At 33.3% G+C, this 15,010-nt stretch overlaps 1 protein-coding gene across 2 annotated transcripts in view; it reads right to left on the bottom strand.

Moving 5' to 3' along the window:
- The window catches only part of LOC106107291 (ATP-binding cassette sub-family A member 3-like), a 17,778-nt gene extending 4,882 nt beyond the window's left edge, over positions 1 to 12,896 (bottom strand). For both annotated transcript variants that reach the window (XM_013288085.1, XM_013288086.1), the window contains exons 1-22: positions 12,722 to 12,896; positions 12,316 to 12,536; positions 11,870 to 12,129; positions 11,422 to 11,595; positions 10,990 to 11,234; positions 9,882 to 9,992; positions 9,673 to 9,814; positions 9,129 to 9,308; positions 7,830 to 8,042; positions 6,988 to 7,091; positions 6,544 to 6,676; positions 5,796 to 6,025; positions 5,023 to 5,188; positions 4,118 to 4,351; positions 3,558 to 3,699; positions 3,018 to 3,124; positions 2,527 to 2,915; positions 1,805 to 2,014; positions 1,430 to 1,534; positions 1,023 to 1,194; positions 563 to 688; positions 364 to 487 (exon numbers count right to left, since the gene is read on the bottom strand). In XM_013288085.1, the coding sequence (XP_013143539.1) occupies positions 364 to 487; positions 563 to 688; positions 1,023 to 1,194; positions 1,430 to 1,534; positions 1,805 to 2,014; positions 2,527 to 2,915; positions 3,018 to 3,124; positions 3,558 to 3,699; positions 4,118 to 4,351; positions 5,023 to 5,188; positions 5,796 to 6,025; positions 6,544 to 6,676; positions 6,988 to 7,091; positions 7,830 to 8,042; positions 9,129 to 9,308; positions 9,673 to 9,814; positions 9,882 to 9,992; positions 10,990 to 11,234; positions 11,422 to 11,595; positions 11,870 to 12,129; positions 12,316 to 12,527 (3,779 nt within the window). In that variant the 5' untranslated portion in view covers positions 12,528 to 12,536; positions 12,722 to 12,896. The remainder of the gene's footprint in view (positions 1 to 363; positions 488 to 562; positions 689 to 1,022; positions 1,195 to 1,429; positions 1,535 to 1,804; positions 2,015 to 2,526; positions 2,916 to 3,017; positions 3,125 to 3,557; positions 3,700 to 4,117; positions 4,352 to 5,022; positions 5,189 to 5,795; positions 6,026 to 6,543; positions 6,677 to 6,987; positions 7,092 to 7,829; positions 8,043 to 9,128; positions 9,309 to 9,672; positions 9,815 to 9,881; positions 9,993 to 10,989; positions 11,235 to 11,421; positions 11,596 to 11,869; positions 12,130 to 12,315; positions 12,537 to 12,721) is intronic.
- Positions 12,897 to 15,010: the final 2,114 nt, after the last annotated feature.

Genomic DNA, 15,010 nt, shown 5'->3' with positions numbered 1-15,010 from the left:
AACCGAAACTTCCGAAAATACATTCTATGCATTTTTAACAATTAAAATAATCGACAGATTAAAAGAGTTGTAATTTATGTTTCACGATTTTAAACAGATAATTTATTTTTGTAAAAAAATACAAAACTGATGATAGACCTATAAATAGAGCCATGACAACGCATGAATATTCACGAAAACTAGAGTTTCAGCAGGGCCGAAAGTTTCGGCTATATTTTGGCCGAAACCGAAAATAACGCCGATAGTTTCGGTTACATTGTGGCCGAAAGATAAAACTGTTGCAACATATTTGATTTGAGACTTATGTAGTATTACATTTTTCGATACTAATTAACTAAACAAATAATTCTAATAAAAGTTTACCTGAAACTCCGACTAATGCAGTAAATTGGCAACGGAGAGAATATCCAATCGAAGATATGAGCATAATAGGGGCTGCCTACTTCTGGCAACCTCAGCACTTCAGTTATAAGAAACGGCATGCAACCTGTAAATTATTAAAAAAATAATTACAACAAAACATTCAAAGAGTTAAACTAATAATGTGGTAAAATTCTCTCACCGCAGAATATATTCATGAAACACATTTTGGAGAACCCAGTCGCAGCGGCCTCGAAGTAAAAAGACGCCAAATAGTGCAACGGTATAGTCGCTACGGAAAACACCATTAAAACTAAAAGAACACGACCTGGAAATAAATTTAGATATGTATGTTTAATTTTTAATACAAGAACAAAGAGATTCAAATATATAGAAGAGACATAGTTGACACTTCACTACAATTTTTTAACATAATCTTAGATCATCCCGTCAAAATAATTATAATTGTCAATAGATATCATTAAACAATATTTAAATGTTTTTGTTTTATTACATATCAATAGGACACGAGGTGGTACTAAACTTGACAACTGATATATTACCTTTCAGAGAAAGTACCAGTTAAAGATATTTGTTCACTATGTCCCTTCTATATATTATTTTAATGTCTTTGTATACACATTCTGCGAAGCTATAATTACCTAGTTCTTCAGGAGTTGATAGCGTATTCTCCTGGAAGCAGGCTAAGGTGAGTACGATGCACAGATAGACGAGGAAGAGCCAGGCCCAGTCCCACACGAAGGCCGCGCCCCACATCACCGCCGGACGCACACCTGACACGCGCTGGAGTAACTTCGCACCGCTTATGCGTTCCTGGTACATATTACGCTTTTTTTTAAAAAAATAAAAAACAAACAAAATCCCATATATCATCTGCAATTTATGCGTTCCTAGTACATTTGTAAAGATATTTCATAAAACTAACGTATTAATAGAGATTAGAACAAATATTACAATCCGTGAAATGAAATTTTACCAAATAAAAATTATATGCCGGATTTTGATAGATTTTTCGATATTAAGTCTCAATAATAGAAAAATCTCTTACCTTAACGACAAACAGAACAAGAAAGGACGTCACGAAAGCCATACAAAATCCGATGTTGAATGCAAACTGGAACCCCATACTGCTGCCGGTTGCCATCACCCTCACCTACAAATTTCCACAATTATTGATGACAAGATTTTATATTATATAGCAATACTAGTAACATACAAACTTAATATGATAAATGTAAAAGTTTAGATGGATGAATCTTTGTTAGAGTTTGGAGCCTAAACTGCTGAACGGACTATCATAAAATTTGGTCTAAATATAGAGGATAGTCTGGAAGAATACATAGGCTATTCACTTTTGTTTAACTTTAATCCCGGACGGAGTCGCGGGCGTAAGCTAGTTTAATATAAATATATCGTAACTTACCAAATTTTCGATAGAATAAGGCAACGGATGGTTTATAACACGCAGCGTGGCGCCGGGCGAGAGAGCAGCGAGTATGGCGTTGTTGACGAGTGCGAGCGAGATAGCTGAATCATGGTATCCGTAGTTGCTGAACCAGCCCGTGATACGATGCGGCGCGAACGTCGCCCCGATCAAGTTTTCGTACCGTACACGAGATAAATCCGATTCACTCTGAAAAAAAAGTATGTAAAGTGTTTTTTTTTTCTCTTTCTTAACAACGAACATGTTAAGTAATGCGCGGTTCACAATTGGCCAATATACTTGGAATGTTAAGTGCGGTTCACACTTGGCCAATACAGTTGGACAGTTGCGACAAGCAGTTATAAATTGTATGGTCTCAGTAGTACCAGTTGTATTGGTCAATTTTGAAACGCGAATAACGCTTGCCAGTCATAGAAAATATTGATTCACTAGCAACAGTTAGAGTTCACACTGTGCCTATTCATTGCCAGTCTTGTTGAACGCTAGTGACCCAACTGTGTGAACCGTGCAATACCGGATAACGAGAGGCTTTTGAATATTCTATCTAGACAGAAAGATCCACAATAGTACTAGCCCGAGGCTTCTAATTGTCGGAATAGTTAGTTTTTTATTGTCATCTCTTTCTTTAACATTAATTAAACAGAGACAACGATATTTTAATACAATCAAGTAAGGTAGAGGTCAAATATAGTAAAACTTACCAGTTTCATATAAAATTTCCCGAGATTCATAGTTCCTATATCATTGACGGTCATACCAGGATAATCCGACGTTTTGAAATAATCTTTATAAGCCAGCATCGCTTTGTTTTCTAAACTGTTGGCCGTCACGTTCACATCTTGTGATAGTAATGTTTCTGTCGCTCTGAAGCCACTTTTTAAACTTAACTCTAGCGCTGGCAACTGTGATATAAACTTCCACGATCTCGCTATAATCACTGATAACGTGATATTTATAATGGGTGTAATAAATTGTATTAGAGCTGCCAATTTGTTCCTCATCGTATTGTATATCAGCTTCAAAAACATCGCCTTTATATGATTCTTAAGTAATTTAAATCCTCTCACTTTTTCTATTGGCTCGTTTGTCACTGAAAGAAATTTTATTAATTAAAAAAGTTATACGAGAAATATTCGCTTATTTACTTGTATGTATGTGTTTTAATGAATTAAATATATTCTTGTACTCATACCTATATTATTTTGATTATTTTCAAGTGGTACTATTGCAGCGTCGTTTCTATTTACGTGATTATTTTTTTTCGCCAAGGAAACTTCTGTATTATCTTCTACACCAGCCCTAAAATGAAAGTAAACTTTTGTTTTATGAAATAATCATATATTACATATATAAAAGCATTAATTTAATTAGTTAACCTAGTCTTTTTCCTTATTAAATAAACTATTTTGAAAAAACATTTTTTCTTTAATTTATGTTAAACTAGTTTTCGCCCGCGACTCCGTCCGCGAGGTGTTAAAAAAAAAAAAAGTTACTAGCATATGTGTTCTTCCAGACTATACCCTACGTCTATGCTAAATTTCATGGAGATCCTTTCAGCCGTTTAGGCTACAAACTCTAACAAACATCCATCCATCCACCTAAACTTTCGCATTTATTATATTAGTAAGAAGTAAGATAAGATTTACTACACGTTTCAATTTACGGTATTTTAAAGAAAAAAACATGTATTTAAGGGTTAACTAAGTAATAAAAAAAAATTGAAACTACTTACTTCATAAAAACTTCTTCAAGACTTGTGACGGAGAGGCCATAACTGGACACTTTCATTTCCTCTCTTTTCTGTTCAAATTCTTTCAACATGTCGGGAAATTTACTGACATGGTCATTCGGCAATATGTAGGTTAATTCAGACCCTATAGAAAATGGAAAGTTAAACATTTACCACAAATATTTCTGTAGTTTTTTAATATTATCTATGCCTATATATACTAATATGAGATTATTGGATTTTTGTAAGTATAGATATAACTCAAAAACTACTCTATTTCACCATTAAAAAGCTTTATTATCTGCGAGTAACAGATTACGTTACTGCTTCATTTTTTTACGCGGGCGAAAACGAGAGCAACAGCCAGTAAACAATAAAAATATTTAGTTACTAGCTGTTGCTCGCGACTTCGACCGCATGACGTTAAAAATAATAAATTACGTCTCTAACGATGAAAGAATTTTTAAAATTGAACTAGTAGTTTTTGAGTTATTTCAATACATAAAAATATACAGATTTTTCCACTTTTTATATTAGTATAGTTAAGTTTGCAGTTAACAAACCTATATTAGTGTTTTCTCTGATATCAGGCACATGTCTTTTGAAGAAGGCTGTAACATTTAGAACATCGCAGTCGTCCTTCTTGACGATAGTGAGCTTGTACCCGATGCCGTAGTGTTTCTTGAGGAAGTAGGGCGTGCCGACGCACTGCAGCTTGCCGCCCGACATGATGGCGATGCGGTCGCCCAGCACGTCCGCCTCGTCCATGAAGTGCGTCGTCAGTATCATTGTACGACCTGATATACAACAATCAACTAATACAAGCACTTTAAGATAATAATCATTATAAGTCCTTGTCATTCTGATTTATATTTGTGTCATACAAAAATTTTTAAATGCGATTTTCGTAATCAGAAGCACAAACATATTTTTTTCCCGAAATCTGAAATATGTCTTTTAATTTTACATATAAACACTCTAATTTTATTAAATGGAAAGGAACAAAATTAACGGTAGCCAATTAAAGTCTAGATTATATGGTAGACATGCATTCTATATGCTACTTAAGAGTTACTAAAAAAAATCATTAAAGAATTACTGATTAACAAACGATTTATACACATTGTATGTACAATAGATAAGAGAAATAAGTAGAAATTAAAGATTTTTCAATAGTACATAGACGAGGTATAGTGAACAAAACATTTTTTCACCTGTACTTTCTCTTTGTCAATTTTTACAAAAGCATTTTCACAAAATTTTAATAAATTATTGTTTTAAAATAAAATATACACATTTAAATATTATTCTATGACACCTATTGGCATTTATTTTAAATCATATTACATATTATATTGACGTGTAGTTTTAAGGATATGATGATATTTGAAAAATGTCTAAAACAAAGTATCAACTATGCCTCTATAATTTTTTTTTATCGATTCCATGTAAGGGTATTTGTATGTACCTTTCTTCTCCTTCTGCAGCAGGTCCCAGAGCGAGCGGCGCGCGGCGGGGTCGAGGCCGGAGGTGGGCTCGTCCAGCAGCACGACGCGCGACGCGCCGCACATCGCCGCGCCCACCGACAGCCGCCGCTGCTGCCCGCCCGACAGCTGCGCAGACACCGCGTCGCGCTGCGCACCCACCCCCACCACACACATAATATTATATCTATAATAATATTATAAAAAAAATATTATTTTCTTGTTTTGAAATAACTCCAAAACTACTGGGACGATTTCAAAAGTTCTTTCTCCATTAAAAGCTACTTTATCAGAGAATAACATAGGCTATGTTCTTTATATTTTTTTAATATCACGCAGGCGAAGTCGCGTCCAGCAGCTAGTTATATATGTAAGAAATAAAGAAAATGAACACCGATACAAAAATCATTGAAAAACCTAATTTTTTATCGATTGCAATAAATACATATGTGTGTGCACTAAATATTTACATGTTTCCGTGTTTTATATATTTTTTGCATCTTTATAATTTTTTTAATTAAAAAATTAAAAAAAAGCAATTTTATCAAAAAACAATTTGAATTAAACCTATTTCATTTACAGCAGAAAGTGACAACTTTAATTTTTGCGTATATATTTTAGTAAAGTAATAGAAGAGTAGAGGAAATAATTCCAATAGCAATATCATCTCATCGATAGTTAATTTATATGCCTGGACTAATCCATACCTTACCAAAAACTAAGACTCGAGACCTATAGTACATGAACAAAAGCCTACCTTTTCTTCCAATTCCAGTAATTTAACGAAATGATTGACTTCATCTTGTAACTTATTATGAGGTACTCCTTTCAGTCGCGAGTAGAACATGATGTGTTCAGCGACGGTGAGGTCGGGGAACAGCACGTTGTGCTGCGGACAGATGCCCAGCGACTTGCGCGCCAGCTCCGTCTCTCTTACTATATTGTACCCGTTTATGGACGCTGACCCTGATGTAGGTGGTACCATACCTACGACCATGTTACATTTTTACTAATATTATAAATGAGAAGTTTATATGGATGGATTAATAATAGAGTTTGTAGTCCAAACTACTCAAGGGATTACGATGAAATTTGGCATAAATGTAGTTCTCTACACTTACTATCCTTAGCTTCAAAGAACATATAGGCTATTTTCTTTTGTTTAAAATTTAACTCGGACAGAGTCGCGGGTGAAAGCTAGTAATATTATAAATGCGAAATTTTCCGATAAATGGATGGATGTTTGTTAAAAGGCATCTTCTAGAAGGCTCAATGGATATACATGAGATTTGGCACAGATCTAGAACACAGTCTGGAAGAACATATACGCTACGAATTATTTTTTTTTTAATTTCGCGTGGACACAGTCGCGGCTGACAGTAATATTGTCCTAATCTAATGTGATAGTGCACTTGAAACAAAAAGTATTTATTTTTAAAAAAATCTGGATTGGAATAAAACCTTAAAAATTAACAAGTTAAAAAGTGTTAGTGAAACCATTTTACCTGTAAGCATGGATATAGTGGTAGTTTTTCCGGCGCCGTTATGCCCCAATAATACTGTTATTTCATTCTCGTACATTCTGAGATTCAAATTATCAACCGCCTTTTTGCGGCCTTTGTATACTTTAGTGAGATTCTGCAAAAACAAGTTATGTTAAAACATTTTTAAATAAAGCTGATTTTATATTAACGTGTATGCAAATAAAAAACCAGGCAAAGTGGTTATAGACTTACAATCTTACAAACAGAGAGTACCATTCTTTAGAGATAAAGAGACCAAGAGTCAAATACCTCACTTACGTTCAATTAACTTCTCAGCTAAATAAGTTATTGTACGCGTTCACAGACGAAATATACACATTTTTTTAACAAAAATTAGTAGGTTTATTAAAATGCGGGCAGTATAAGCCCACGCTTAGATTGAATCAACAACCAATTATAACTGACCTCTATACAGATGCCCATTGGTACACCTTTAGGCTCTTCATCATGGACGACTTGGAGTAGCGCATCATTGTAATCCTTATCCACACCGTCGCTCATTGTTATTTCTAAAAAAAAAACATAAAAAACTTGACTGAACAATTTATGACACTCCAGGGAAGAATATGTATGGATATTGAAAATTTAGCACAAATGTAGAAAATATGGGGAGAACACATCGACTACTTGTTTTTTGTTTTTAAATTCCGCGGACAAAATCGCGGTAAAAAGCTAGTTAAAACGCAAATGAAAACTAATTTATTCAACACTCACAGCTGTTTGATTGTTCAGTAAATGTTTAAGGTCGTAGAAAACTAATCAATACTTCCTTACAAGTAATACAATTAAATATGAATAGTTCAAGGTTCATATCGTTCGTTAGTAATCTTCGCACTGGAAGGCCGGCTTGCACGGTGTAATACCACGACCACACAGAAAACAGGCGTGAAGTGGAAGCAATTCCGTGTGGTGCCGGAGGCCCAATTTTAGTCCCTTTCCCTATCCACTATTTTCTTAAGAGGAAAGGATGGGAAGGAAAAGTGGATTTGACGGTGGAGGAGATGCATAGGAAGGGGAAATGCCCTCTTTATGTGCGTCTCCTCCTCTATCAATTAGGGGTAGGCGACGCATCTGCAATTGCGGATGTTTATGGGCAGCGGTCACTTTCCATTTCTGTGGATTCAGGTGGCCGCTGGCTCGTTTGCCACTTTGTATTATAAAAAAAAATCATTCAATTATGCTTGTCGTGAAGTTGAACGTTGTGAACACTTAAATAAACATTACAAAATGTCATCGATGATACTTACTTGCACTTTTCTTTCTATTTGGACACCAATAACTTTTAGTAAAGGGGAAATACCAAGGTAATGGCACTCCGTATAAACCGGGGCGTATTTTCTCTACATACATCGCAATTAACATGTACAATATTGTATCTAAAATCAACATAAGGACCACATGGCCCGGTTGAAACTGATCATGGTAAGATATCGAAGTAAAAAACTCATTCCATTGTAAACCTGTAAAAAGTGTTAAGATATAATCTTTTCGTCATTAACTTTTTTTTAAAGATGCGCTACAAGCTACCAGCTACAAGCTAAGATGTAAAAAATAAATTAGTTACAGTTTAAAAACTGGTTTTATTAGTGTTTTTAACCTTGCTTGTTTCTGCGTATTTGATGTTACATTAGTTTACCTACCTGATGATATTTATAAACACTATAAAACGACCTTTTTGATAATACCTAATGCTTTAGCCATATTATCATTAAAATAAAAAAAACGAGAGCTTTTTAAATTAAGAGTCCGCAATTCTTTATTACTAAAATAAATAACTATTTTCGGAAGACATGTACTAATCATACTTCATACTACATACTAATGTTATAAATGCGAAAGTTTAGATGGATGGATGTTTGTTAGAGTTTGAAGATGAAATCTGAATAGTCTGGAAGGACACATAGGCTACTTGCATTTGTTTTTTTTTTAATTCCGCGCAGACGAAGTCGCGGGCGAAAGATAGTAATTGATTAAATGATTTTTTAACGGTAACATATGATAATTGTTTAGTGTACATATTTTTACATGAGTTTGTTGAATCGATTAGATTTTAGCCTTAGATAGCCTAGGCCTTGCTATAATATTTATTGTGTGTGTTAGAGTACATTGTACCGGACGTTCTAAAATGAAAACAATTGAAACACAATAACTACGTTGTACATATTTTTTATGTTCGTACTTTGTACCTAAATGACTACGATAGCTAAATCCCAAATATCGTACGAGACGAGATAGAAAAAACCATACGTTCCGAATAACGAGAAATGTTTATCACTGTACAAACATGTTCGGTAAATAAACACGAATGATTCTAACACACACTTTGTTTTTTATGTTTCTTAATTGGTTGCCAATTTAAAATATACTACCAAATATTTATATAGCGTTTTAAGAATTCGATATCCATTAATACAGGTTTTTGAACTACATACCTATATCTAAAATTATAAGTAAATACATAATTGCTGCAAGAAGTACAAAAAATCACTACTAAGGTTATCCCTTAGTGATTAATTACCAATGAAGTGTGTAAGCGTTTAATTTACCTCTAGAAGTGCCCTCGCATATAATGATCATTTGGAACGCATATCCCATCGCCGTATTCGATATTAGGCTTAGCATAAGCTTAGTGGACAGATTGATGTCCTCGTATAAAACCTGAGTCAGCATAAATACTGAATACGTTGAAAACCAAGCAAGGCCCATGAACGAAGCGGCCGTGTTCGCTGCAAACAAAAACTATGTCATACAAAATGATTAACTAAACATCGTATTGCGGCAGTTGACATCAATTGACATGATTATAGTATAGTTACAATGAAACTGCCGTTCAAGCGATCCACAGTACGGCAAAATACTTCTTATTGTAGACCACATAAGTATCGTATTGGTTTAACATCAAAAGTACTTATTCCCTATGACAAATTAAAAAATAGTTTTGTACTCGTAGTATTTAACCAGTTCGAAATAACAATGTTAATCGGTTTTAAAACGTACGCAAACCTAATGAACAGTTTTACAAAATCTATATTATATTAAAAGTGACGATTCTTAAGCAAATTTTGTAAAAATATATAATTAACAAAATACCTCTCGAGAAGAAAACGCTGACCATGAAGCAAAAAGCTAACGATGCCATCACAAATAACACCATAAAAAATAACAATACGGTCCAAGGCGTAAATGTTAAAACGGAATATTTATCACCAGTCGCCGTTGAGTTGAATGGAGTCTACAAAAAAACTTAGAATTAGACATTAATTTCAAACCTGTACAGCATATAAAATTCAGTTTCTCACCTTAAATAGTATAACCATAAGAATAACAGATATAAAAAGGAATGAGAATTGTTTAATAAACCAAGCGACCCAGTGCAACCACGACGGTAGTCCCATTATCGTCATTGTTTCCTGAAATAGAACCCGAATTAATCAAAGACTAAAACATTATTTAGAAACGTTAATTTAGAATATGTATAAAAAATGATGGTACAAAAAACATCAGCCATTGAGTGACAGTATACGGTCCGAATTGACTTGTGTATAATGCCATTCAAACGTAACGCATGCCCACTATTTCTAAAAAAAAAAAATCATACAAAATATTTTTTTTTTTTCGGGACAAAGGATTCTCTAGGTAAACACACCCACGAATTTACGTACGCTTATTTCATTTTTTCTGGGCTAAGCAAGCACCCGCCAGAATATATCCGCTCGCAATTTACTACGAGCCGCCATACAATTTGAATCTTTTAATACAAAGTCGCCGGGTACTAATTCAGAAATGGAACTTATCTTGTACGTTTAATTTAATGAGAAGTATTGTAATCCGTATTTATTTCCTACTAGCTTTCGCCCGCGACTCCGTCCGCATGGTATTAATAAAAACAAAAGAAAGTAGCCTATGTGTTCATCCAGCCTATCCTCTACATCTATGCCATATTTCATCTAGATCCGTTCAGCCGTTTAGGCTACTAACTCTAAAAAACATCCATCCATCCATCCATCTAAACTTTCGCATTTATAATATTAGTGTGATAGTGTGAAGTGTGATTAATCATTTTCCCTATGCAATCATAACCATACAAGTAATGTAGTAAAGACGTATTGTTTTTGTAATGGATTTTAATAGTTAACAGTGGTCTGATGAAATCATTGGTTGTTTTCCTCCTTCCACCATAATATGTATTGATGTATATGAGATTATCTCAAACGGAAACATAAATCATGACTAACACTGGGAGTATGACTAAAAGTTTTACATTTTAACAACTAAAGATAATAATAATTAAAAATTTGTACATAGTTAAGAACACCATAAAGGTTTAGATCAGAAGTAAACTGCTAGCAATCATCATTTCGCTATAAACAATTTTTTTTTATGTCAAATCAAGAGCAATGTACAAACCTTCAGTTGCAGCTCCTTCTCCGCAGTCACAACTCGGACAGTGTTGACAAAAGTGTATGCAAAACACAGCATTATTATCATAGATATAAATCTTTCTAAAGCTATCAGTAAGTCATCATCTCTATATGCAATCTGAGGTAGACGTTGGAGATATACTTTTGTGTCAATCGCTTTCCCTGATTTTTGTTTTATAATTTCCTGTGACACTGCATGTTGTACAGCCAAGAACATCTCCGGTGAATATCCTTAAAGATATACAAAATAAGAAACCAGCCATTTTTCTTATAAAAAAGCTAGTATAAAAGATTTACTAATACTCAGAACAGATTTCCACTGATTAATTCATTTAATCTCTGCGTTGAAAAAAATACAAAATAATGTAAGTTATGGCAGATACCGTAAATTAAAAAAAATATATTGTTTAGATGATACCTGGAGTTTTTCCTCCATATAAATCATCTGGGTCTCTAGGCCCAGGTCGTGGGAACAGAGGGAACAATAAGTTAGTCCTCCAACTAGCTCTGAGGGGATGTTCTACCATTGGAGTCCTCATTACCGCAGGGAACCTTAATGTTACTGAAATATCATCTGGCCAGCTTGTTGCATCTAAAATTATTACAATTATTAAAAAAAAACTTCCTTTTCTGGCAGCCAGTAACATTTATTGAATTTTAGTGATTGCTATTGTTTAAAAAAAAGTCTTTTATATTTGGACATAGATATATAAACACCACATCATATTCACAGTTGCAGTGATTTTGTTGTAACAAGTATTCTTATTGTTGTTTAACTTTTTTTGTTAGCATTACATTTCTATTAGATTAAATATTTATGTTATATTAGTATAATTAAATGTTTTAAATACCAAAAAATTACTTACTTGCCATATTATCATCAAATTGAATACCAACTAAAATTTGATTCATAACATTTGGTTGTGTGAGAGCTTGCTCCAGTTCATATGAATTATTAAATCCTTTTGGCTGAGGTAACATTTTTGTGTCAAATAGTAGAGCTAATAAACCATTGAGATTATCAAGAGCAACCATAGCCATCGCATCTTCAGTTACTTTTCTTGTCAGTGCGTTTTCTGGTGAAAATGCCAATGTTCCCTCTCTCTTTGCAGTTGTTAGGTTTCCGCTTAAATGTAACATCCTTGTGTTTACAAGTTAATTTAATATAGAGTAAAATGACTGCTCTATGTTAAATTTTACTCAGATATGTAGACTTTTAAATTTACAAGTAATAGACAATTTTAAATAAGAACAACAAATTATAATATTAAAATACATATTTAAAAACATTTCAAATAATATAAATACTTACAGCGTTTTTCCACTTATATTGAAATATGTTGGCAGAAATGGTTTGTATGTTACATCTGGTTTTGAGTTTGGGTCCACAAGACATCTTATTAGAATTAAAAATAACGAAAATATCACAGGAGAAGCTATTTCGAATATAGTTTGCCATTTGTGTCTTCTTTGTAATAGAAAGTTTTTCCAAACGAGAAGTTTTAGCTTCTCATAGGACGACATTTTTTTTCGCTGAAAAAAAAATTAAACACAGCTTTACTTTAAATGAAACAACAAATACGTTATCACTTAAACATCTGCATTTTAAATCAACAAAAATAATAAAAGAGATTAAAACCTTTATTTTATACAGCTATAATTAAATTAGTATAAAGGAAATATTTTGCGCTTTCCTGAAAACATAAAGAAAAGCTCACCTATTCATCGCACTCTTACTATCAATCGCTAGGGTAGTTTTATTCTTATTAAACATAAATAAGTAGAACGTTGGTTTAGAAAATTAGCTACTAAAAACTCAAACTAAAACTACGAAGCTAATAGCAAGAGGCGTTTCAGGAATTCCAATTGATGAAATTAGTATTTGACAAAATGGTCAATGAATTGAATGACTGACAGATGTCCACAGATGTTCAAAGCCTAAGAATGTCAAGAAAGACGTGTGAAAATGCTTTTATCCAATCATTATAATATAATTGACTACACGAATGAGATAATGCTGAATTACATACTTTATTACATAATTTAATCAACTAGTAAGTACAGTACATAGCTTTTTGTTTCATTGCAATTTTTTTCATGTTTGCAGGAATAAACAAAGAAGTAAACCCGTCTGACTTAAAGCCTTCCATAGTGTTGCTTTCTATCGAAAGATGGCGTTGAACTAATATTCAACTGTTGAGTTTGAGGTATACCTAATTATATTTGTTCAACCAAAATTAAGGTAAACAATGATTTTCAAGTAACTAAAATTATGTGTTAGATCGTTATGATAGATACTATGTAATAATACAGTATCAGCTAATAAATTTTTACATTTCCATTTATACAAGGATATAAATTCTCCGTAAGGTACACTAACCTAAAGAGTCGTAGAAGTGTTAATTAACATTAATTCACACTAGTTTTACCTTGGCTGAAGTGCGTATAGTTATTGTCGAGACAGATTGTTAGGTTATTAGCACATATTATATGCAGGTGATATACTCGTTAAACTAGTTAACAGAAAATTCCGACTTCGTTATCGTAAATCGACAAATTAAAATTAGATCTGAGTAACTCTGAGAGAATCTCAACTGTCTGATCAAAAGTACTGTAAGAACTAGTTTAATGAAGATAAGAAATAATTACACATTCCACTGCCTGACAATATCATTTATTGTATATTTGTATAACTACGGGATTATTGTCAAAGGTGTCAAAGTTAAAATTGCCGATGTCTGTTTATAATAAGTCTGATTACAGTCTTGTAAAGGTAGAAATGCGCAGAAATATTTGTTTAAATTTTCTCATTTCCATGAAATTCGAGTAATTCCATTGTGTTAGTAGTAGGTACTCGGGTTAGTAGCTTTTTATTTATTTTATACATGTGTGAGCGAAAATTATTCAAATAAAGGCATTGCCGTGAACCGCAGATAATTAAGTTAATAAATTCAATAAAACAGGACTACATTAAATTTGATAGCCTATCGGTTCCTTTTGTTATAATAAACTAAATCCTTCATTGAGAAGTCCACGGAGAACAAAGGATACCGACGCTAAATAATATAACGAAGCGAATGGCTAATTCCTTTGAATCTCAATATATCATTAGGAACGAGACAGGAATTAAGAGAAAGAAAGATAGAGTGGAAGTGAGTGAGAGAGAGAGTGGCCGAAAGCGAGGGAGAGAGGGAGAGAGAGAGACACACACAAGTGATTAAAAATAAATTTTATATCGGATACGTTTAAAAGGATTCTTTGTTGATTAGCGAGTGAAGTTTTGTCTTTTACAGTAATGGTAATAGACTTAATCAGAATAATAATATTGAAGTGTTTTATAATTTATCTAAATAACATTCTATAACATCTTTATACCGCATTCAAACAAATACATCAAAATAGAACAAATATTGAAACATTAATGAGCAGATCGCATACAGTTTTATTTTTAGATACATACCTGGCTGTGGAAAAGCCAGATGAAAGGGCAGGCCGGCGTCTATTGATGCGAAAATAACCTTGTCAGTTGCTCCTAGCTTTACAACAAAACATATACATAAAGAAACTAGCCCATTGTTTAGTATATTGTAATCAATACTTTTGAAGATATAAAAACATGTTAAATCAAATACTCGTAACTCATGTAATTGGGTTATTGTGCTTCCTGCCCTATATCTACAAAGTTAAATACTGGAAATCATTAACGTGGGTCAGTAGTTCGTAGCTAGTTTAGTGTTTAATTTATACAATAGTCAAAATACAATAATAGCCATTATTTATTTAGAGTTAGAGACGAAGCTCGTGGAAAGCTCTGCGTTGTCAGTAATCGTTGTCAACGAAACGAGTCATTGAACGAGGGGCGGGCGGCGCGCATGCGGTATACCATTCTTACGTTCCTGTGTTGCTAGAAAATGAGTTATTTTACAAAATTGGTATATTTAATGTGAAATAAAACATTTCAATACATCAGATTCAAATAAGACATTGTACATTTTAAATTCGCTCGA

Source organism: Papilio polytes, unplaced genomic scaffold, assembly GCF_000836215.1.
Source record: "Papilio polytes unplaced genomic scaffold, Ppol_1.0 DF822067.1, whole genome shotgun sequence".
Classification (NCBI taxonomy): domain Eukaryota; kingdom Metazoa; phylum Arthropoda; class Insecta; order Lepidoptera; family Papilionidae; genus Papilio; species Papilio polytes.
The sequence above is the reverse complement of the archived record's forward strand: the minus strand, read 5'-3'. Positions and strand labels throughout refer to the sequence as shown.